The 22,971-nt window shown below is 44.3% G+C and overlaps 1 protein-coding gene across 1 annotated transcript in view; it reads right to left on the bottom strand.

Moving 5' to 3' along the window:
- Positions 1-16,882, bottom strand: part of LOC310674094 (cullin-9-like) — a 54,707-nt gene extending 37,825 nt beyond the window's left edge. Inside the window, exons 1-4 of the mRNA XM_083432895.1 lie at positions 16,777-16,882; positions 8,809-9,417; positions 3,024-3,178; positions 2,148-2,678 (exon numbers count right to left, since the gene is read on the bottom strand). Coding sequence (XP_083289021.1) covers positions 2,148-2,678; positions 3,024-3,178; positions 8,809-9,403 — 1,281 coding nt within the window. The 5' untranslated portion in view covers positions 9,404-9,417; positions 16,777-16,882. The remainder of the gene's footprint in view (positions 1-2,147; positions 2,679-3,023; positions 3,179-8,808; positions 9,418-16,776) is intronic.
- Between the last annotated feature and the right edge of the window lie 6,089 nt (positions 16,883-22,971).

Genomic DNA, 22,971 nt, shown 5'->3' with positions numbered 1-22,971 from the left:
AGAAGAAGAGACAAACATAGGATTTTTAGGAAAAATTCAGAACTGTGTTGACAGTTGCTCTGAAGTTCAAGTTTCTTTCCACTGCAGTTCACTGGCACTCTCTACAGATGAGAATCTCTAAACGGCATTCTTGGAGGGCACCAGGTTGAGAAATGCTGCCTTATAGGGAAAATATCCTCAACATGAACAAAACTCAGTTCTAAATCTTTCCCACCACTCTAGATGATCTTAAGAGTGGAGGGTGTAATTTCAGCTATCATTCTCCCTGTGGATACTCAACACTGAGGCAGTATCTACAATTTCTGTGTCTGTGCATAAACTCTTTAATGAATACTTGTTCAAACTATCCAATATTATTGCAACATCATTATTTTCTGGCCTTGGCAAAGTTCACGCTGCAAAGCAAACTGCTACTGAAAGAATTATTTCCTTGGCTCTGTGCTCCAGCTCACCTCCACCATATCCCTATAATGTAAACATATTTTCAATTTCTAGAAGGCAGTTACAGAATAAATCTCTTTCCATCTATTCATCACTTGCTACATTTTAAACAAGAACCTTCACAGTTCTTCTATATTGCGCTATGAGCAAAAAAGCTCTCCCCTGGCTGTTTTTCAACTCCTTTAATAATAAAACTTAGGAAAAGTTAAGACAGCTAATGGGTACATTTAACTCACTGGCTATCAGACTGAACAACAGTTTCTTATACTACTCCCCTTGCTGTCATTTGTATCCAACTTTGGAAGATTTATAATTGTTTATTCCTGTGGTCAATGCTAGGAATTTCATGCACCCTCACTAATTAAGTGTAAAGTACATGATATTCAGATATCTTCATCAGGTGATTTCATGGTTACTAAGGCTCTTAAGTATGTAATACATAACCCTTTACCTAGCCTAAGCTTTTCTTCTTTCTTTCTCTCTCGCTCTCTCCCCTTCTCTCTCTCTCTTTTAAAATGGTCTCAGGGCTGGAAAAATCCCCAGTGCTACTCATACTAGGTTTCTGAAATTTTGATCCAACCCCCTGAAGCTCAGATGGCTAAATCCAAGAGGATGAAGCATACTGAAACTGGCTTCAAGAATATGATTTAGTATTTCAGTCTTGCAGGGTAAGTGGCTTCAATCCTACACTATGCGTATTCCAGCCATAAACTGGAAATTAAACCAGTATACATTAACCAGACAAGAAATCATTCCTAAAGGCCATCTGAGGACATATGCTAGACTAAACAAACAATGAGGATAATAAGAAGCTATACTACTGAAATCAGGGAAAGGGTGAACAATATTTAACTATAACTTCAGAGATAGATAGCCAGGGACATGAAAAAGGTAATTTGGTCAGACACACAAACAATAAAATACAATCTGACTTGCACAAACCGGCAAAAATCGGATACAGAATAAGCATTCAAACAAATAGCAGATAGCAAGCAGAGCAACAAAGCCCCTGAATCAACATTATAACTTTAACAATGGGAAGGGCATATTTCACACAGGTAAAGGTAAAGGGACCCCTGACCATTAGGTCCAGTCGTGACCGACTCTGGGGTTGCAGCACTCATCTCGCTTTATTGGCCGAGGGAGCCGGCGTACAGCTTCCGGGTCATGTGGCTAGCATGACAAAGCTGCTTCTGGCGAACCAGAGCAACACACGGAAATGCCGTTTTCCTTCCTGCCTTCCTACCTATTTATCTACTTGCACTTTGACGTGCTTTCGAACTGCTAGGTTGGCAGGAGCAGGGACCGAGCAACGGGAGCTCACCCCGTCGCAGGGATTCGAACCACCGACCTTCTGATCGGCAAGTCCTAGGCTCTGCGGTTTAACCCACAGCGCCACCCGCGTCCCTTTTCACACTGGTAGGGGGCTGCAAAACAGTTGGCCTAAAGTTTCTGATATGCAGCCATCCTGCCATGAAGAGAAAATGAACACAAAACAAATCAAAAATCTTCCTTCTAAGGTAGTACATCCCCCCCCCAAATTCCATGATTAAACCAATGAAAGATGCAGCAGTTCTAAATGCCACTTAAACATTCCACCAAAAGGAACAATCCAGGGAGGAACAACACTGCAAGTTCCACCCCTCCATCCCCCAATTCTTCCCCCTGCTCTGCTCCATCCTTCCTTCTTTCTCCAAACCACATACCTGTACAGGGGGCATCCCACTATTGCTTTGGCGAAATTCGCCCTCGTCTCCGATATTGATCTCCTCGTAGTCTTCCAGCATGCGCACGGTCATCCCCGGCTTCAGGTTCTCCTGCACATACTCTACATAGCTGCTACGGCTGGAGAAATCTGACAAAGTCAAAAATCCCTGCCCTTGCTTTTTCCGTGGCGACGGCTTTGGGGTGACCAGAGGGACCTGGACAGCAGTACAAGTGGAACCCTTGGGCTGGAAGATGGAGCGGACGACTCGAGGCTGCGTCTCCCTGAGGGAAAGCTCCCTTTCCTGGCTGCGGTCCCACCCCATGACCCGCACCAGCTCCGAAATTAGGTTCGCCATGGCCATGCTGAAGTCAAACTCCCGTTGCACCCGACTCTTTTCCCCAAAGTTTGCGCTGGGGGCTGCGCAGTCTTGGCGTTCCCCTCCCAGTTCTGTGGTGCTGTTAAGCTTGTCCATGAGGGAGGTGACGCACAAATAGCGCTTCACCAGTGAAAACAGCAGCTTCCCTGGAATCTGAAAGAGATGCAATGTATCAGGCCAACAGCTAGAAAATTATGCTCTCCCCTAGCTCGCTGTTGAGCTAGACCCTAAGTCATCCTGTATTATATCTCCACTTCCAATTAATTTTCTGCCCCTGTGAGTTCTGGCTTTCTCCAAACCCAATGCCCTCCACCTCCACACTAGGCAAGTCCCTGGATTATCCCAGCCAACTAATATCCTTGATCTCGGTCTTTGGGTCCTGCCACTCTTATCTCATCTGCTTCTCAGACAAGAACTCAAATCCTTGCATTCTCAACCATCTGTCTTCACAAGGGAACCCTTCCTGACCATATCAGAACCAGTCAGATCAGCAGGTACCTGAGGGAGATGGATGCCTTCAAAGGACATGCAGTGCTCTTCGGAGGATGTCGTCTCTGCAAACAGCTCCAAGAGAGTATAGCGGCTGTCAAAATCCATATGCTGCTCAATGCCATCCTGCTGGCTCAGGGACAAGAGAACATACGCTCGGCTTCCTGAAACCAAAACAGACATACTCAGTGCTGCGCCTCATATTCTGCCAGTGAGAGGAGATCTTCGCAAAACAGTGGTGCTTCTCCAGCATTATACATCTGTTCTGGATTATCACATTTAATGCAGCTCCAAGATGTACATTAGAAATGTATCTTGACCCACAGGTAAGTCTCACACACAGGTAACAAATGCATAAATGTGGCAGGTGAAAAGGCTTTTCAAGGCAGACAAGTTCTACTTTAGCAGAATGAGCATTTTTCCATTAGATGCACCAGTTCAAGACAGCTGGCATTCCCAGTCCCTCTCAAAATCACAAAATGTAAAAACAAAACACGGTTAAGACTACTGCCTCTCTTCTGGTTACTGAACCTCTCAAGTCTTCAACCTTTATTTTCATCACCATGAGAGCCTAAACTTAGTTTTCCCCTACAAATTAAAGTTGGAATAGTAAGAGGGAGCCAGCTGATCACTTCAGATAGCCACACTAATTCCTCGCACCCTTATCCCATAGGCTTCAATGAAAGTTAATGCTAATGTTCTCAGTCTTAACCAGAACCTGAATACAGAATTTGAAGATGGTTATACATTCTGGTTAGCACTGGCTATTATTAGGGAGAAAAGGAAAAGAGCTTGGGAATGTACATTAGAGAAATGATTATCCTGTTTCCCGCTTGAAGTTTTACAGTAAGCTCCTAAAGCCAAAATTGCGTATAGTCAGAACACATTGGGTGCAATGGCGGATGTCCCTCCCCCCACCGAATGTCCCTCCCCCCCCGAACATCTGTCCCCCCTTTTTTTACCCCTGGGAAGGTAAACTGTGTTTCCGTGCGCTGCTCTGGTTCGCCAGAAGCGGCTTAGTCATGCTGGCCACATGACCCGGAAGCTGTACGCCGGCTCCCTCGGCCAGTAAAGCGAGATGAGAGCCGCAAGTTGCCCACAACCCCAGAGTGGTCCGCGACTGGACCTAACGGTCGGGATCCCTTTACCTTTACACATCAGTGACAAGTAACTACCACCAATTTGATCTAGACTCACTCAACCTTTGCTTATTAACGATATGACAAGAAGCCAGAACATTCTTCCTCCTCCTTTTCCCACTCTCATCCTGTATTTTTCACTACAAATTCAGCTCTTGCCTAGACTCTTGTCTTTGGAGATGACAACAAAATTGAGAATTAGTGGAAACTCTGACAGTTCAAAAGTCCAGGGTATGATAACTAAGAAGCATAGGACATTTTAGGAAGTTCAGTCACACAGTTTCTGAAGACAGCATGTCCTCAGAGATTAAGGGGAAATGTTTATGGTTAAGAAAGTGGGGGGTCTGAAGAACAAGAACAATAAGCTCCACCTGATGCACTGTCTCGTTTTATACCGAGAATGTTTTTGCAAAATTGTACAAGACAAAATGCAGACAACATAAAACACAGCTTAAGGGCTTTTCTTTACATTATCTTCCTAAGAATCCAGAAAGGACCTCAGTTGCTCTCAAATATAATGGGCACTATTTCTTGGTTATTTGCTTTGGTTTTGTCTAGTATGCAGTTTGTCTGGTATGGCAGGTTTACCACAATACATATCTATCAGAATGAGTTTGTGTGATGTGGTGGCAGGAATAAGAAACCGTCTCCAAAATGTTTGCCATACAAGGATGAAAGCCAGGAGGTTATTTTAAAGAGAGAGACAGAGGAAGTCGGGAAATGCTCTGAGTGGTACTTAAATATGTAGCCGGGTTGTGAGAAGCTGAACACGTAGGAGCAGAAGCAAAGATCAAAAAGGCCTGCGCAGTTTAAGGAATTGTATTCCTGGGTTTTTGTTACACAGTCGGGGCAGGCATTAGTCAGTGATAGGAGTGAGCATTCAGGTTGCATGATGGCACCTGGTAAGTTATTACTGGTAAGTTATTATTATTATAATAACCTGGTAAGTTATTATTATTATAACATTTGGTTTTCATCTAGCTTTGTAGGCAGTGTAAGTCATTTCCAACTAATATAGAAAATTTATAAATATTGGCTTTAGCATTCTTTCAACCACTCGTGTTTAAGGTTCTTACCATAAATAGCCCTGCCCACTTCCTAATCTTTGTGTTTTAAAAAGTTTACACTAAGCAGCTGTGAAATTCTGGCTTAATGAATCATGAGTTTAAGTGCAAGATTAATCTCTGTGTAGGAAAAACATGCATTCTGGAACATTATGAAGGGCAGTGCTAATGTCTTTTCCACCAAAGGATCACAGATTAAGCAGCTGATATCCTATCAGTAAAACCATAATTTCCAAGAACTGCCCCACATTACATTTTTCAGTGCAAATTTAAATCTCAGTACATAGGAAAAGGCATCGTAGTAAGTGGGTGTCAAGAGTTTTAGAACTGAGTTCTGTTCTCTAACGGCAAGTTGGTCATCTCTCTGTGCCTCCATTTCTTCCTGTTGTTAAAAAAAGATTATACTTGCTAATACAACAGAGATGTATAATCAACAACAACCATTCTTGCTAATGGTCTGCCAGAATTTAGTTTCTCCCTTCTTTTCACTACACAGACAAGGATGAATTGGAAAATGAGCATGTTTTGAATTTCTTTTACTCTCTCTCTTAATTACTCAAGCCAACAAATATTCAATGGAAGTTTAAGGTTTGGAGTGGTAGGACTCACTGTCTCCAGGTTTCTGAAATAGCTGAAAAGCAAATTCAGGCAAAGCTTGTAATGTGAACTGAGCATAAGAGAACAACTCCAAAAACGGATGACTAATTGTCAATGCCTGTTCTGAGAAGCATGAAAGAAACGAAACATTCACAAAGGCTCCAAATAAATAATTATCACAATTTGTGTCATAAGGGAGGCAGGAAAACCCTAAAACCAATTTAGTTATTACATACAAGGTCAGCTTTATCCTGAAACACTACTACTTACTTTGCAGAAGTTTGAAAAGAAAGCTGCCAAGTTTGTCTCTAGCCCTTCTAACTTAATTACCAAAACACACTGGAATCACAGCCAAACTTTGCAAGTCTAGATAGAGCCACATCATGTAGCAGCACCAACTCAATTGCAGATAGAGCCAGGTTGCTGTGTTCAGAAAGTTTAAACTGGTGTAATCCATGCCTATTTAACATTTACATGGGGCAGAGGATACATGATTAGCATGCACAAGGTACCAGGAACACACTCTGATGACTCAAGAAGCAAAACTGCATTAAGACCTCTGCTTGAGGCTCTAGGCAGCAGCTAGCTGACTCCACTGAATGTTGTCTACTGGTCTGTCTCAATATAAAACAGCTTCTTATATGCTTCCATGCAGCTTTTTATTATTTGCTACCTTTATAGAGGTCAGCCTGTATTTGCTGGGGGGAAGGAGAATTCAAATGGAAAACTAAAGTTCTGAGGTGGAAAACTGAAGTTGTTATTTTTCTAATGCCACATAGCAAGTCCAAGGCTGAGGTGGATTTTTAACTCCAATCTCCCGGGTCAAAGTCTAACTCTCTATTCACCTGCCCATGGCCACTCTCAGAAACCCAGCTGAAGTCAACAGCATTCACCTGGTTTGTTAATCAAAGAAACAAGAGGAAGGCCTGTATTTTAATGTTATTTATTCTTCTTCTCTAGATAAGACTGCCATTTTGTGCTTGTTCTCAATTACTGTCCTAGTGGGTTTTTCAATGTCTCATTGCTCCAGTTAATTGATACAAACAGGACTATTTAACGCAATGCAGCGTGGTTGCTCAGTCTGGCTATGCTTTGAAGTCCCAAAGTCAGGACTTCAGAGCACCTTGCACGGAGCTTTTTGCCTTTGTTTTCAGAGCAGTTTTAATGCAAACTGGAAGGAGTTTTGCATTGAAAACCCCTCTGAAACAAGAGAGCTGCATTGATACAGCTGCTATAAAAAAGTTTTACTGTTGTTGCTTTTTCAATTTTCCAGCTCCTTGGTTGCCTGCGACCTGCTTTGAAGTCCCAGCTTTGGAGCTCGACAGCACCAAATCAGCTGATGTCACTGTGGTGTCAGGAGATTGACAGGTGGGTAGGCCCATCCACTTGTTAAATTTAGCACATAAGGTCAATCCCAATGTGGATCTGGCCCATGGAGGCAAAAAGAGTCCTCATTCCTGCTGCGTAATATGCTTACTATCCATCATTAAGATCAGGATACTTTATAAAGATTTTAATCACTTTATAACTATAAAAATCCACACCACAGAATTGTAGAGTTGGGAGGTAACCAACCCCTTGCAATGGAGGAATCACAGCTAATGAATCCCTGACAAATGACCACGAAAATGAGGGTGTGTTTTTTTTAAAAAAATCCCCACATCCTGAGGCTGAGACCCAGCATCCGAAAGCGTTTCCTGGTCTAAACGCTGGGGCAATCCTGCATAGGGTGAATTTTTAAATGTTTGCACATGAACCTGAACTGTCTCCCAAAGAAGACACAAAACTTTTGTTTGCCTGAAGTGGGACCAAACTTCAGTCCAATGAGCTGAATTAAAAATAAATATTAATATTCATTAAAATGATGCTTTGACTTCATAGGTAGGAGGAATATCCCCATGCCTCACAATGAAGGATGTATCCAAAGCTGCCATTCCACACTTAAGACTTCCACCTTGTACAATGGAATTTCCCCTTCTCTCCTCTGCAGCCCACCCCATGCCCCCTCCTCATATGGATTTTGAGGGCACGGGGAGAGCAGAGGAAGGGGAAGTCCTGTTGTGTGAGTGGACCTCCATTTAAACAGCTAATGGATACAGTCCCGTCTAGTTTAGTAAGAAAAATTACAGTAGCCGGGAACTACAGACTGAATACTTAAAACATCAAGGTTAAAAGTATCCTAGAAATAATTAAAAATCAAGATAGCCAAGGTCTCAAGGCAAGCTACATCCCTTTTCCTTTCCTCTAGAGAACCCCAAGGAAAAAGATAAACCATGCTTAGTGTGAGAATGTGACAGATGAACATTGCTGCAGCATACCTCTGAGGAAAGACTCAGGGAAAACCTATTTGTCTAAATTCAAGAAATACAGGATAACCCTATTAAAACCCACAGAGAAAAGTCTGAGAGGTCTGATTAAATGTAGTTCCAGCAAGGGATCTGTAATTATTCATTTAGGCCTGGAATCATCCTCAAATATAAAATGAAAGTTTCTTTAGAAGTTCTTAAGATCTTGGTTCTCCCAAGACAACTAGAAAACCACACTTTATCTGTCTTGCAATCTAACACCATGAGGAACACAGAAAGCCTCGGCAATTTAAAATGCTACGTAAAGGAACAACAGTGATTGCAGTGTCTCTGGAGGAGGTTCAGACTTACCAAACTTTGACTGTGTTTGGAATCAAAACTCTACTCAGCCCTAATGAACAAGACGACCACATTTTCAGATGCAAGATTGCTTCCTCTTATCTGAACAACAATACCACCATCAAATGCAACAGGCAGAAGCCTTGAGCAGATTCAGCCACCCAATCCCACCAGGTACTCCATCCACATGAATCATTATCATTTTCCAGTTTCTCAAAGCATTCTAGGGACTATCAACAGAGAATTCCTGCATCACAGGGGGCTGGACTAGATGTCCCTTGGGGTCCCTTCCAACTCTAAAATTCTAAGCCTGGAGGTCACCCTAGGATTTCAGACCGGGAAATCTCACCTGCATCATGGGAAGCCAGGGCCCTCAGCATCTTCCCAGCACTTCGGCGAATCTGCTTCTCCTCGTTACACAGCATCTTCATCAGCAGATCCAGAGCACCTGTCTCTTTGAAGACACCCGTCAACGAGCCAATACTGGCATAGGCACTGAGCACATGAATGGTGTTCAGGATGGAGGACTCTGGGCCTGTAGTCCTGGCCATTTGCCGAGCAGCCCGCTGCACCAGGTTCCTGACATCAGCCTTCATCTCAAGCAGCGAGGCCTCATCCAGAGTGACGTCGGATGGGTATGTGCTAGGTGCTTTTTCTTCCTTTACCCGCTGCCCCTCAGGTTTCCTCTTGCCCAGCAGTGTGGGGCAGTTGGCATAAACCTCCTCTGCCGACATCCACATCAGAATATTCTCCGTTTTGCTCTCGGAGGAAGCAGCATTGGCGCTGTTTCCTAGGCTGTCATCCAAGCTAAGGATGCTCCAGCGAATCAAGTATTCGGTGTGGCCATCGTGGCCACGGCGCTGCCGGATTAGCTCCTCGGGATAGGCCTGCAGTTTGGGCCCAAGATGCACCAGCAGATTTCCATTTCTCCTCTCGCCCACCATGATGGAAAATATATCTGTGAACAGCGAAGAGAAGAGGTTAGGCTCCCGAGAGATATTCAGCCTAGGTGCCCCATAGTGCCATAACTAGAGGCACCAAATTGTTTTAAGTAAAAAAGTTGGTCTGGTGCAAAATGCATAACATCAAATATGACTCCTTGTGCCTGTGGGGACCCCGTCATACACTCCATGCCAGACAGACTTTTCAGTGTCATTGACTTCTCCCTTACAAGTGTGTGACATTTAATGCACATTTAGAAACATTTTGCTCCAAGCCAAAGGTTACTATCCTTGATCACTGGAAAGCTGGCATGACCCTGAAGGACTCCTGGTGTATAATGCATTATTACATTGCAAGCATGCAGGCAGGGAACATGGTTTTCATTCAGTGTTCAAAACTAGCCGGGTGCCAGGTGCGTTTTGTGACTGGTGCAGGTCCAATTGTGACCACATGGAGATTTCTGGGTGCTAGGTTGGCGACTGGGAAAAGCAAAATATCACTTAGAGAAGGACCTGGACTATTTTATTTGAAGCTTGAATTCTGGATTGTTTTATCGGATGTTGTAATGTGTTGTAAACCACTTTGAGATTTGTTCTCTTCTAATAGGAGGGAACTATATGCTGTGAATCAGGCAGCCAAGGACTATACTATAGATGCTTCACTTTTATTAAGAGCCACCGCTGCTAGAATTAACAAGAAGAAAACACTCTTCACAATAAAACACATTTGCTAATAAACATGGGCCACATAAAATTCAGTTAGAGTTGCTGTGCTTTTTAAAGTAAAACCAGGAAACTCGTTTATAGAAACAAAAGATGAGCAGATGTCAGATCTAAAAAGAGGAGATCTGAGCAATCTTCACACTAGGAAAATCTTCTCTCCAGTCCAGGAAAAACAGCATCCCTGTTCTTTATTTGACAGTATCAAGGTGAACTATTTATTTATTTATAAAATTTGTATGCTGCCCACCTAAAGACCACAGGGTGGTTGGTTCACAACATAAAATCATGCACAAGACTTTATTTCTTAAAATTTATATGCTGCTTGACTTAAAGAACACCTCAATGCAGTTTATAAAAAGATAAAACAATAAAACCGATTTCTGAAGAGCTTCATTCTCCTTGTCCAAGCTCTTGTGCCTCCCCTGCTCTCCCTCACCAAAACCCCCACCATGCAGCAATTAGAAACTTCAAATCCTGGTTTACGGTTTCATTCAGAGGTGGATCCCTTTCTGTATGTTGGCACACATTGCGATCTCTTCAGAAGAAATGGGAGGCAACCCTCTCTGAAATTCCATCTTATACTTTTGTTGGGCAGAGCAAAAGGAAAAGCACAAACAACTCTCCCCCCAAAGTTCTTCTTTCTCACAGTTCAAATAAAACTGAGCAGAACTAGAGCTTTGCAAAGGTCAGAAAAAATGTGTGTGTTCCTTTCTCTAATCCTCTTAGATGGAGAAGGAGAAAAATCATATCTACATGTCTGTGTTAAACAATCATTCCTTCTCCTTGGGGAACCATAGATGGGGGAGTTTTCTAGCAGAATTCTTAGTTCTCTCACAAACTACAATTTCCAGAACTCATTGTGGGAAGTCATGACAATAGATCGCCTTCACTCATCCTTCCTAAAGCCCCACATTGCTAGCAGAGGCAGGACAAGAAAAAAGCATTATTACTTTTTACAGCATGTTCAAGTCATCTGTGATCTGCTACCCACTGATGGGAGACGGACAGTCTAGCTCCTACTGGTAAGAACAGAGACTTAGTCATGCATGCCTTACATGCAACTTCTCCTCCTTGTGAGCCATGCTTTGCAATCTGTCAACTGTTCTGCATACTCAAGTGCTGACAGCAATGGAAGAGAGACAGACTTTGCACAGTGAAAAGAAATCAGCGGGCTTGCAACTAGGAACAAAAAGAGAAAGCAGCCGCACAGTTTAAAAGTAACTGTCTTCCAAGCACAATGACAAGTTTCATTCTGGCTAGACATTATTGCTACCAGCACCCCCTAGCCCTGGATCCTCCAATATCCAACAACTAAAGAGCAAACCTGCCTCCTTCAATAATGCCTTCAATGATTCCACTTTCCATCATACACTGCATATTTCCTTCTGGTGTTTGTATTTCTCTCTCTCTCTCACACTTAACATGACCTTGCGGACGTCGTCCGGCCAGTATTTTCTTACATCTGCTAAGCTAACACCAATTAATAATACTTCTGTGCTGGAGGCTTGGCAGACTTCTTGTCATCTGGAACAGCCTGGCTCCAAGATTGCGCTTCCATCACTCAGCATTCCACCCATGCCGCATCATCAGTGGGTTCCACTCAGTGCCAACCTCTTACTGAAACCAGCATGGAACTTATTCCTGGACTAAAAGTAATACTGTACCAAACGTCTTCTAGCCAAATTTAAGCAACTGATCAGAATACATTGCTCTATGGGGCAACTCTGCTGGACTTTGCCAGGTTTGGAAAGGAGACCTTGGGATTCAAACTGACCAGCGCCAGCCCCCACTAAAAACAATCTCTGCCTGCCTTCAAGAGATGCCCCTTCACTGGCAATGGTCTTCAGCACAGCTCTCCAAGATAAACAAGACTTTATCCCCTTCACGATGGAAACGCTGTGGGAATTACAGTTCTTTCCTTTCTTGCATGGTGGCCTGAAATACAGTGCAAAAATTACAGGAAAATATTTTTTACACTCTCTCTCCCATCAAGGGGCAGGCATTGAAACCCGGCTCATCCTTAGCTGTGTTATCACTGGAAAGTGACACAAACCTAGTTTGTGGACCTAGTGGTGTTCTTGTTGACAGCAGTGCAACGGATGCACTCATTCCAAACAGAATTATTTTACTTCTGAATCTGATTGTTTGCTCACACTCTATTTCCAAGCAAGTCTGCCAAGGCTCACATTTCAAAACATTTTTTTAAAATCCTCAATTTCACAGGACTTCAAATTAGCCTATCAACACATTTAAAGCAGCAGAACTTCCCTAAAGCTATGTGTCACAAGAACATTAGTTTTCTCCCATCAGTTTCAAGAAACCAGTAGGTACAACAAACCGCTTGCATCAACCAAATCATCACACAATGAGAAACACTCACATGTGCTTTATAAGCCTGCCTCCTGTCATGTGAACTTTGGTGCTAAGGTTGTACGATTAGACAGTTTCAAATGCAAAGGACAAGCTGGAAGCTGTGGCGCTAAGGTGACATGTTTTGAAATATCCCTGCACTAACTGATAACATGACAAAAAAAAGAAACTGACTTTGAATATGAACTGGAAAGAAGAAGAAAAGCCCAATATTTGCTTCTAAGAGTTAATAAACCATGACTTTCTTACATTTCATTTTTTATTTCTTATTTTATTTAAACTAGATAAAGGGGGAAAATATTACATCTCTGCAATACAGACTATAAGACAAAGTCTCTCACCATAGAGGGGCTAGAAAACAATAAACATTCAAATGTGAAATTTATCAGTCCAGAGATGTATAAACAATATGAATGTACTTACAGGGGTTTAAGAGGGGACATAATAACCAGATATAATACTAACCAAAACCTTTGGGAAAACCTCCATGACAGTTGACAATGTTTCTAATTATTGTCATTTTATACATTTAAATCTTTGGGTTTTTTAATGTGCTGGTTTTGAAACAAACCACATAGATAGGACGTATAGAAACTGAAGCAAATACCATGTAGCTAAAATCAGTGGGCAAAATCCTACTGTGTCCATCCACCAGCAAAATGGGCACCAATGGCAAAAACGACTCTCCCTCACCCCTTCACCTGCCCCTAAAATCTGCTCCCAAATGCTGAAGGACCCTCTGAAGAAGATTGGGGTGAGGGGAAGTATGTTCACAAGACTCTGGCTATTGTCCAATGACAATAGTTTAAATGGGAAGTACAATACTGCCATTTGATTGTTTGTGGAAGCGTTTGGTTTTGTCATTATAAAAAGATAGTATGTATTTTCAAATTTGGTAACATTTGAAATTATATTTCCTTCTTGTGAGGTGTAGAACATTTTTTTATTGTTTTATACCCCACCCAAGATAACATTTAACACTTTTCCTCCCATAGATTAACCTATCTTTTTCTTAATCTTGATTTTCCAGCTCCTTTAAATGATTCTAACCATAAAAATGAAGTGTTCTGTTAGGAATCTGAGATAAGACACATATACAATGGAAGTGTGGATTTAGATCATGCTCACAGTAAAAGTCGCCAAATCTTTTACTGCTGCATAAGTAGCAGACACAGCAAACAGTGCTAGAGAAAGTTATACACAGAACAGGAAGTTTTAGCCTGCAGGTTTTTCAGCTACAGATATATACAGATACAGAACATCTCTGTTGCTCTAATTCCAAGGCTTCAACCGCAGTAGAATAGGCCCACACCATACGCAGGGGTCATGTTCTGGGGATTGCTCCTAAAGCCAAAATCACATAGTCAAAACACACTGGGTTCATTGATGGGTGGGGCTGCCAAAGTCCTTTGTGCCCCCTTTCCGCCCTCTTTTTTTAAAAAAATGGCCAAGTATGTAAATGCGCACAAGTTAAATGTGTGTAAGTTGCGGGCTTACTGTACTAAGGCCAACTAAAACTAGCTGACATACATTAATCACCGTGATATAGCTACAGCTCAGAGCCATTACCACAGCAACTGGCTCATTTGGCCTTGCACCTGTGATAACCTCGCCCATCAGGTGATTTATAATCAAGCTATTCCAACATTTTCTTCTTTCCATTACTTTGTATCTTGCCGACATAGGCTTGCGCATCCATTTGCAATGTCCCATAAATGTTACAATGGTCTTTCCTTCTGCTTTTATTTCCGTTCAGACCATTACTTAATAATCAACTTTTAATCAAATAGAGTAACTTAATCTTGGAGTAACAGTCTTTGAGAAAGTACTAGCCAGCATGAACATGGAAAATTATTTTGCTTGTCTAGCACCAAGTGTATTTCAAATTAACACTGGAATCCTGAGGGATGAATTCTAGGTGCTACTTCATCAGATGTATGAGTCAGAACCTACCGTATTTTTCGCCCTATAGGACGCACCGTCCCATAAGGCGCATCTAGTTTTTTGGGGGGGAAATAAAGGAAAAAAATTATTTCCCCCCCAGGCGCGGGGTTGGGGAAGCCCGAGCTTCCCCCGACCCCAGCCCCCAAACAGGCAGCTCTCTGCAAGCCGTGGGAGCCCAGTGCTGGCTCCCGCTGCTAGCGGAGAGGTCCGCGAAGCCTGGGCGCGCTGAGCTCAGCGCGCGCAGGCTTCGGCATGCAGGCACCTCTCCGCCAGCAGCGGGAGCGCTCCCGCTGCTAGCGGAGAGGTCCGCGAAGCCTGGGCGCGCTGAGCTCAGCGCGCGCAGGCTTCGGCATGCAGGCACCTCTCCGCCAGCAGCGGGAGCGTTCCCGCTGCTAGCGGAGAGGTCCGCGAAGCCTGGGCGCGCTGAGCTCAGCGCGCGCAGGCTTCCGCATGCAGGCACCTCTCCGCCAGCAGCGGGAGCGTTCCCGCTGCTAGCGGAGAGGTCCGCGAAGCCTGGGCGCGCTGAGCTCAGCGCGCGCAGGCTTCCGCATGCAGGCACCTCTCCGCCAGCAGCGGGAGCGTTCCCGCTGCTAGCGGAGAGGTCCGCGAAGCCTGGGCGCGCTGAGCTCAGCGCGCGCAGGCTTCGGCATGCAGGCACCTCTCCGCCAGCAGCGGGAGCGTTCCCGCTGCTAGCGGAGAGGTCCGCGAAGCCTGGGCGCGCTGAGCTCAGCGCGCGCAGGCTTCGGCATGCAGGCACCTCTCCGCCAGCAGCGGGAGCGCTCCTGCTGTTTGCGGAGAGGTCCGCGAAGCCTGCATTCGCCCCATAGGACGCACCCAGATTTCCCCTTCATTTTTGGAGGGGAAAAAGTGCGTCCTATAGGGCGAAAAATACGGTATTCTCTGGCATCTAAGGAATATACTCTTAGTAATACATCTGATGAAGCAGACTCTCGCCTATGAAAATTCATGCAACAATGACCTGTTACTCCATAAAGTGCAGTGCTGGGAGAGATTCTGTTGCAGCACCGGTGCATCAGCTTAAATCGAGGCAATTTTAAAGCAGGAATGTAAATTGCTGTAAAAATACTGATTTAAAGTTTCCCACTCAGCATTTCCTATCACAGTCCACACTGATAGCATGTTATGACATTTAAATCACATTCATGCACAATAAGCAAAGCCTTTATACTATCTAAAAACATTTTATCTGTCACACCATACACATCAAAGGATACTAAGGCAATTTATCTGTGGGTGAAACACCCCAAAACCTATTTGGTCAAGAATAAGTCAGAAATGCTACTAATGAGCCACTCATTAACAAGAGCCATAATGCTTGCTCTCAGAAGTCAAACACTTTCCTCCTTTTGCGCGGAAGAAGCCTCAAACTCATTTCAGGAGAGGTCCTCCGAACCAAGTTCTATGTGAGAAAAGTACAATTTGCTCACTGAAACGTCACTTCGACCCACATTTCCCATCCGTACAGGCCCTTCGGACTGGAAGTCGGGACGTTTTAATTGCACTCGGATTTCTTCTTGGAGCAGCAGTTCGCGAGCCGGCGCGTGAGATACAGATGCGTGTGTGTGTGTGTGTGTGAAATACGTTATTGGGATCGGTTCCCTCCTACCTATACTTGGGGCGGTCCGATTTCAATCAATGCATCCGACGGAGGAGGGTCGTCCTTTTGTTTCTCTCCCCCCCCCCCGGCCCCCTTTCATATAATGTACAGTGGTACCTCAGGATACGTACTTAATTCGTTCCGGAGGTCCGTTCTTAACCTGAAACTGTTCTTAACCTGAAGCACCACTTTAGCTAATGGGGCCTCCCGCTGCCGTCACGCAATTTCTGTTCTCATCCTGAAGCAAAGTTCTTAACCTGAAGAACTATTTCTGGGTTAGCGGAGTCTGTAACCCGAAGTGTATGTAACCTGAGGTACCACTGTACAGGCTTTGTCGCCCGTTGAATCCACACGGCCGCTGGTCTCTCTTGAGCTTTCGGACACGCGCTCCCTTTCGGCTGCCTCCATTCAGAGGAATCCCCGCGACACCCCCAGCGGTGGGCAAGTTCCCCTCACGAGTCCCTCGACTGAAGCCCCTGTGGGCAAGCAGGGCTCCCTCCCCACCAGGGAGGCGGCGGTGCGGAAGCGAAAGAGAAAGGAGCACAAAGAAACGGAGCGGCGGGATGGAGCTCCCCGCCCAGAAGGGCCGCGGGGCGACACAACGTGGTGCCGGGGAAGCGCCCCGGCTCGCCTGACGCTGAGGGCCCCTAAGCCGAGACCACCCCAGAAGGGGCCTGCTGAGGGGAACGAGCCCCGTCCGACGCCCAGGGAGCCCCGTTACCTGCCCAGCCAAGCACCGAGGGCGACGCCGCCACCGCCGCCGCTCCTCCTCCTCCGCCGCCGCCGCCGCCTCCTCGCCCGGCCACTCCAGCAGCTCCACAAGTTCCGGGTCACCAGGGCGCATGCGCCGGAAGTCGCGCGTGCGTAAGCCCTTTCCCTTCAGCTTTAACGCGGCCGCCGCCGCCGGCTCCTCTAGTCTACGGGGCCCTGCGAGGGACAGTTCGGACGCCGCGAAGTCGCGCGCCGCTGTGTATGTTTTGTCGCTATATGGAGTGCCGAGTGAATGGCAGCTGCAAGCAAAAAAGCGTTCTAAGTGTGTTTTTAAAGTGCAATGTACAACGTGGCACTAGGTGGCGATAGCGAGCCTTATGGAAAATTCAGTGTCTGTGTGTGTCTTTTTTTAAAAAACGCTTTAATAATAAGCATTTTCAGAACTTTTTAAATATGTCTGTAGATTCCACCTGAGCCGTCACTGCTTAGCTGGCGAGCCCGCCTGCAGCTGAGCCCATTCTAACTCCTTTAGTTATTTAATCTAGCATTTGCATCTGCCGGATAACAAGCCCCATTGAGTACACCGGTACTTGCTGCTGAACAAATGTGCATTATATTACTATTATTGTTGTTGTTGTTGTTATTTAAATGTGTTTAGTCTCTCTATCTTGCGCAGGGCAGCCCAAATCGACTTGCAGCCAAACAAACAAACAGCACCCACACAGAGCACACAAATAGATACATAAAAACCAAGGGGGGAAAGAAATACATTAAAAAATAAATTGGTTGGATGCCAATCCTGGATGGGTTGCACATCTCCTGAACATAGCTGTCAACTTTTCCCTTTTCTTGTGAGGAATCCTGTTCGGAATAAGGGAATTTCCTTTAAGAAAGGGAAACGTTGACAGCTATGCTCCTGAAGGAGCAGATTCGCAGTCTGGAGGTGCTATTGGATCCAACTCTCCCTGGAGGCTCAGGCGGTCTCAGGAGCTACGTGTGTCTTTTATCAGCTGCCGATGGTTAACAGCTGCAGCCATTTCCAGACCAGGAAAGCCACAGCAGGTCATGCGTTTTACTTTTGTGTGTTTTTATTAAATTTCTATACCGCCCTTCATCTGTAAATCTCAGGGTGGCGCACAGCACAAAAATACAAGATTAAAAACACAAAATGTACGTAATAAATCCAAAGAGATTTTTCTGCCCTTAAGATACAGAGTCTCCCACTTTTATCTGCGTGCAACTCCTCAGCAAGCTGGTGGTCTGTGTTGACCCACCAGTGAGAGATCTCCCAAGCCCTTTTCTCCCTAGCTCTACATACACTGCTTGTATTTAATAACATAAAATGAAGCTACTGGATCAGCCCAATGGCCCATCTAGTTTCAGCATCTTGCTCTCACAGTGGCTGACCCAATGCCTGTGGGAAGTCTGCAAACTGGAGATGAGCACAGCAGCACTCTGCCTACCTGTGCCTCCTAGCAACGGGTATTAGCTCTATATTGATTAGAACGGGAGTCACTATCAGATTCATGCAAGCTTTATTTGCTCAACTTTAAGTGCTTTCATTAGATTGTGTAGACCAACTTGGCCAGAACAAGGCTAAAGCGCAAACTCGGTTCTTCATTTAATTTTGTTGTGATTTCAAATGACATGAAGGATTGTGTATTTGCCACCTGTGCTAATCATTAGCGTCTTTATTCTAAGCATTTACAGAGTATCCTTTCCCTATGACTGCAAGCAACTTTTTGAATATATAAAGGTAAAGGGACCCCTGACCATTAGGTCCAGTCGTGACCGACTCTGGGGTTGCGGCGCTCATTTCGCTTTATTGGCCAAGGGAGCTGGCATACAGCTTCCGGGTCATGTGGCCAGCATGACTAAGCCGTTTCTTAAGCTCTAAACATGGGCACTTGAATCCTGCTTTTTAAAATAATAATAAAAAGCAAATCTTATAGAAAAAAAGCAGGGGAAACACATTATTTCTTCTGGCTTTATATCCTCCCGTTTTGACAAAAAAACCCCAACAACCTCAAGGGATTAAACTTTGCCATTTTACTGTCTATAAACTACTTTGGCACAGACAAGCTACATACAGTTGGTGACTACACTACATACTGCTCCCCCCCCCCAAGATGGAGCCTGTATAGCACATGAGGCCATGATTTTGTGAAAGTGTGACACAAAGACTACAAACAGAACCTGCCAAAGCGATTTCCCCACCCCAGCTCATTGTTAACCAACCCTGAGAGGATTTTCTCGGAAAGAAGCCCGCTTTAACTCCATGGACTTACCTACATGCGAAGACTTGGGCTTCACTACAGTGGCAGGGAATTAGTTGCCCTCCAGTGTTGCTGGATAGTAACCTTAAATTTCTAGCATTTGCGAAGTCTAGCAATAAATACCATCAAGCCTATCCAGACACAAGGCTCAAGTTACATTTATTTTAAAAGTCTTCCTGAATTTATCCTTCTCTTTAGATGATGGCTTGTGCCTATTTAATTGCTTTGTGCAGTTTAGTTAGGTTTTATTATGACATTGAACCTGTTGTTGTTGTTGTTTAGTCGTTTAGTCATGTCCGACTCTTCGTGACCCCATGGACCAGAGCATGCCAGGCACTTCTCTCCTCCACTGCCTCCCGCAGTTTGGTCAAACTCATGTTAGTAGCTTCGAGAACACTGTCCAACCATCTCGTCCTCTGTTGTCCCCTTCTCCTTGTGCCCTCCATCTTTCCCAACATCAGGGTCTTTTCCAGGGAGTCTTGTCTTCTCATGAGGTGGCCAAAGTATTGGAGCCTCAGCTTCGGGATCTGTCCCTCCAGTGAGCACTCAGGGCTGATTTCCTTAAGAATGGAGACGTTTGATCTTCTTGCAGACCATGGGACTCTCAAGTACAGCACTTCAAAATTTATTTATTTTACTGTGCAAGCAGCTCATACATTTTTTAAAGAAATGAAAAAGGGCAGGCCCTAGAATCTGTGAGCAAGAGCAAACTTCAGTTCATTAGGGATGAGGAGAGCCCGTGGGGGAAAAATGCTGAGAAGGGCAAAACAACACCCCTCCACCCAATGATAATAATTTTATTATTTTATTATTTGTACCCCAGCCACTCTCGGCAAATTACCTGAGAAACACTCCCACCTCCCTGTTTGCATCACAAGAGACACAATTTTGGGGACCTGAATTTGCTAGTGATAACATGCAGTTTGGCTCTTCTTCAGAGGATCAAATTCCTTCTCCCCACTTCACCCAGCAATAAATTATGACAAACAAGACCCCTTCATATATATCTCCACCAGTTCCAAGATGCATATGATCTCTGTCCAATGCAGAAAGGGCTAGGAGTGTTGCTGGTGATGTTGGGGGTTCTCTTCATTTTTGGCTTGTGAATATCCCAGAACTTTGTGGGCATCCCCCATTTTGTTTTCCGTTTCTGAATCCCTGAGGCAACACTGAGGACACAAAGTCTGTGCACAAAATGATACATTTATTGAAAGAGTATTTTTTTTTTAATACAAAAGAAAGCTCTGTACATAGTACTGCGATTACAGTCACATCCTTCCAGAAACACAACCCTGGAAATTAACCCCACACGCACAGCCACTCACGCACACACACGCATACGCACACACACAAAACCCCAAAACAATCTGTAAAGTGTGAACTAGAAAGGTCACCACACAATAAATGCCATTTCATCCCTGATAAGTGTTCTTACAAGTCAACACTTTAAATTACATGCAACATTAGCGTTTAACCTGCAGGTGCTTTTCGTAGCCAACAAAACTTCCTAAAATAGGGGGGTTGGGGAACGGACTACAGATTAAATGGAACAAGATCCTCAGCACTTGAAATCGGGCAGGGGTGGGGTCGGGGTTTCTGGAAGAATTTTTTTGAGGGGGTGGGAACCTACATCCAATCAGTTTGGTTTCTGATCCTATTTAACAGGCATCTTTTGAGTCAGCAACATTAGAGAAAACCGGCTTTGCCGATGTTCCTCTACCCAAACATATCCATAATCATTCACCACAAACTCCCTCTTGATACAAATATATTCTTCATACATACCCCCTTTACTCTTACCAATTCCTAAGTGTGGGGTTTTTTTGGGGGGTCACCTGTGGCTGGACTCCCAATTCTCATCACCTCCAGCCAGCATGGCCAATTGTCAAGCATGATGGGAGTTGTAGCCTAGCAACTACTACAGGACCAGAGATTTCCCACCCCACCCCCCATTAGTGGGAGAGTACAATTGACCATTTACCAACATGCCACCATGTGCAACTGCCTGGAGGCCAGTAATTTGTTATTATTGGCCATGTTAAGCACCCTTTACCACTCCCCCTCTACTCTCAACTCCTGACCAAATACAAAAGGCTAGTAAAATTCTCATCACTTGGCAGGTCAACACAGGCCACCAGCTTGCTAAGGAGTTGCATGCAGATAAAAAAAATGAGCTATATTTGCCCATTACATCAGATTCCCTTGAACTCCCTGCGCTTCACCAGAATGGCTGGACCAAATTCTCATAAGGAGCTCTTAATTACTGGAAGTAGGTTACTTTTTTTTCTGAATGCATTTGTGGCATCCATGTCTGTTAAGGATAAAATATTTTAACCATGGAAGGAGTGTTCGGCTCAGAGCTTAATAGAAGAATGTAGTGCATGTCTCTAGGGCGAGGCTGGAAGTTGGAAGCACACCAGGACATTGGAATTCAAGGCTCAGTCTTGCCCAGGCCAAGAGAACCAAAGGATGGTTTCCTGGACTCATGACATCCCAAAGTGGAAAATGGGAGACTTAAAAGAATAAGGTTACCTTGGCTCCTCTTTAGGACCTCATCTTCCCCTACAGAAACATGGTTACCCCTCCAGTTGCTAGAGTCCATTAAATGCACATTGGCTGAAGGCTAATCAACACATGTACCAAAAGCAAACAAGTATTGTATCTTAAAAGACTGGACTCAAGCCCACTCAAGTTGGCAGGTGCATAGAAGAGAAAAATCAAGGTGCTAGTTGAATGGCAGTAAGATGCAAAAATTAAAACTCAGTGTTACTTAAGATGTTAACTAGATGTGCTAGATAGACACATCTTTAGCCTTTTTTACCAGGGAAATAATGCAGTCATCTCACCATTGACCAACAATCTGGTACTATAAAAGGTTAAAGATGTGCTTGTTTAACACAGTAATTAGTATCTGGCTGTCACTTACAATTTTCACTTTTATAAAGCCAACTAAATTTTGGTTTCGCACACCTGACAAAATGGGCCTGAGTCCAAGAAACCTTGTGCTGTAGTAAATCTGTTGGTCTCTTGCAGCAAAAATCAAGAGTCTTGTGGCACCCTCAAAGACTGACACTGCTACTACACCTTTGGAAATATAACCTGAAGAGAAATGGAAGAACAAACACTATTCCTTACGCTGCGGTAGGGGAGATACAATTTTTGATTGCTTTCTGACATTTACAGTGGTACCTCGCAAGACGAATGCCTCGGAAGACGAAAAACTCGCAAGACGAAAGAGTTTTTCGTTTTCTGAGTTGCTTCGCAAGACGGATTTCCCTATGGGCTTGCTTTGCAAGACAAAACGTCTTGCGCCTTTTTTAAAAAACCGCCAATGCATTCCTATGGGAAACCGTCAATACACAGTGGTGCTCCGCAAGACAAAAAAACTTGTAGAACGAAAAAACTCGCAGAACGAATTAATTTCGTCTTGCGAGGCACCACTGTACAATACTAGCACACCAGGGAAGAAATTGTGCTGATTCTGTGTTTTGAGTGGAGACTTTGTTTCTTAAGGGAGTATTGAGAAATGTGAGGTACCCCTTGCAGCCAGATGTTACACAGTCCATTTTACCAAAAGACAGAAGCGGGTGTGAGTGAGCTGGGCTTAATTTCCACAGTATGGTCAACTCCATTATTGTTATTATTATTAATAAAATTTGTATACCGCCCTTCATCCGTAGATTTCAAAGGAAGCAAAGTTGGGAAAGGGGAAAATAAACCTTAAAAAGGAAGTCTCCCTTCTTCCACAGTCAGGACTTCCCATCAAGCTTGACCCAAGTGCTTGAGGCAGGAGACCAGCTTAAACGCTAATGTTCATGGAAGAAATTTCATAAAGGTGACAATACAAATTTAAAAGGCCCCTTTCCTCCTCCCCACCCCATGGCCCTTTCTTCCCCACCCACCCGCTCCCCAAGTACAAACCCCATGAA

The sequence above is a fragment of the Podarcis tiliguerta genome (assembly GCF_965153285.1).
Source record: "Podarcis tiliguerta genome assembly, chromosome: 3".
Lineage (NCBI taxonomy): Eukaryota > Metazoa > Chordata > Lepidosauria > Squamata > Lacertidae > Podarcis > Podarcis tiliguerta.
Note: the sequence above shows the minus strand (reverse complement) of the source record. Positions and strands in the feature narration are given on the sequence as shown.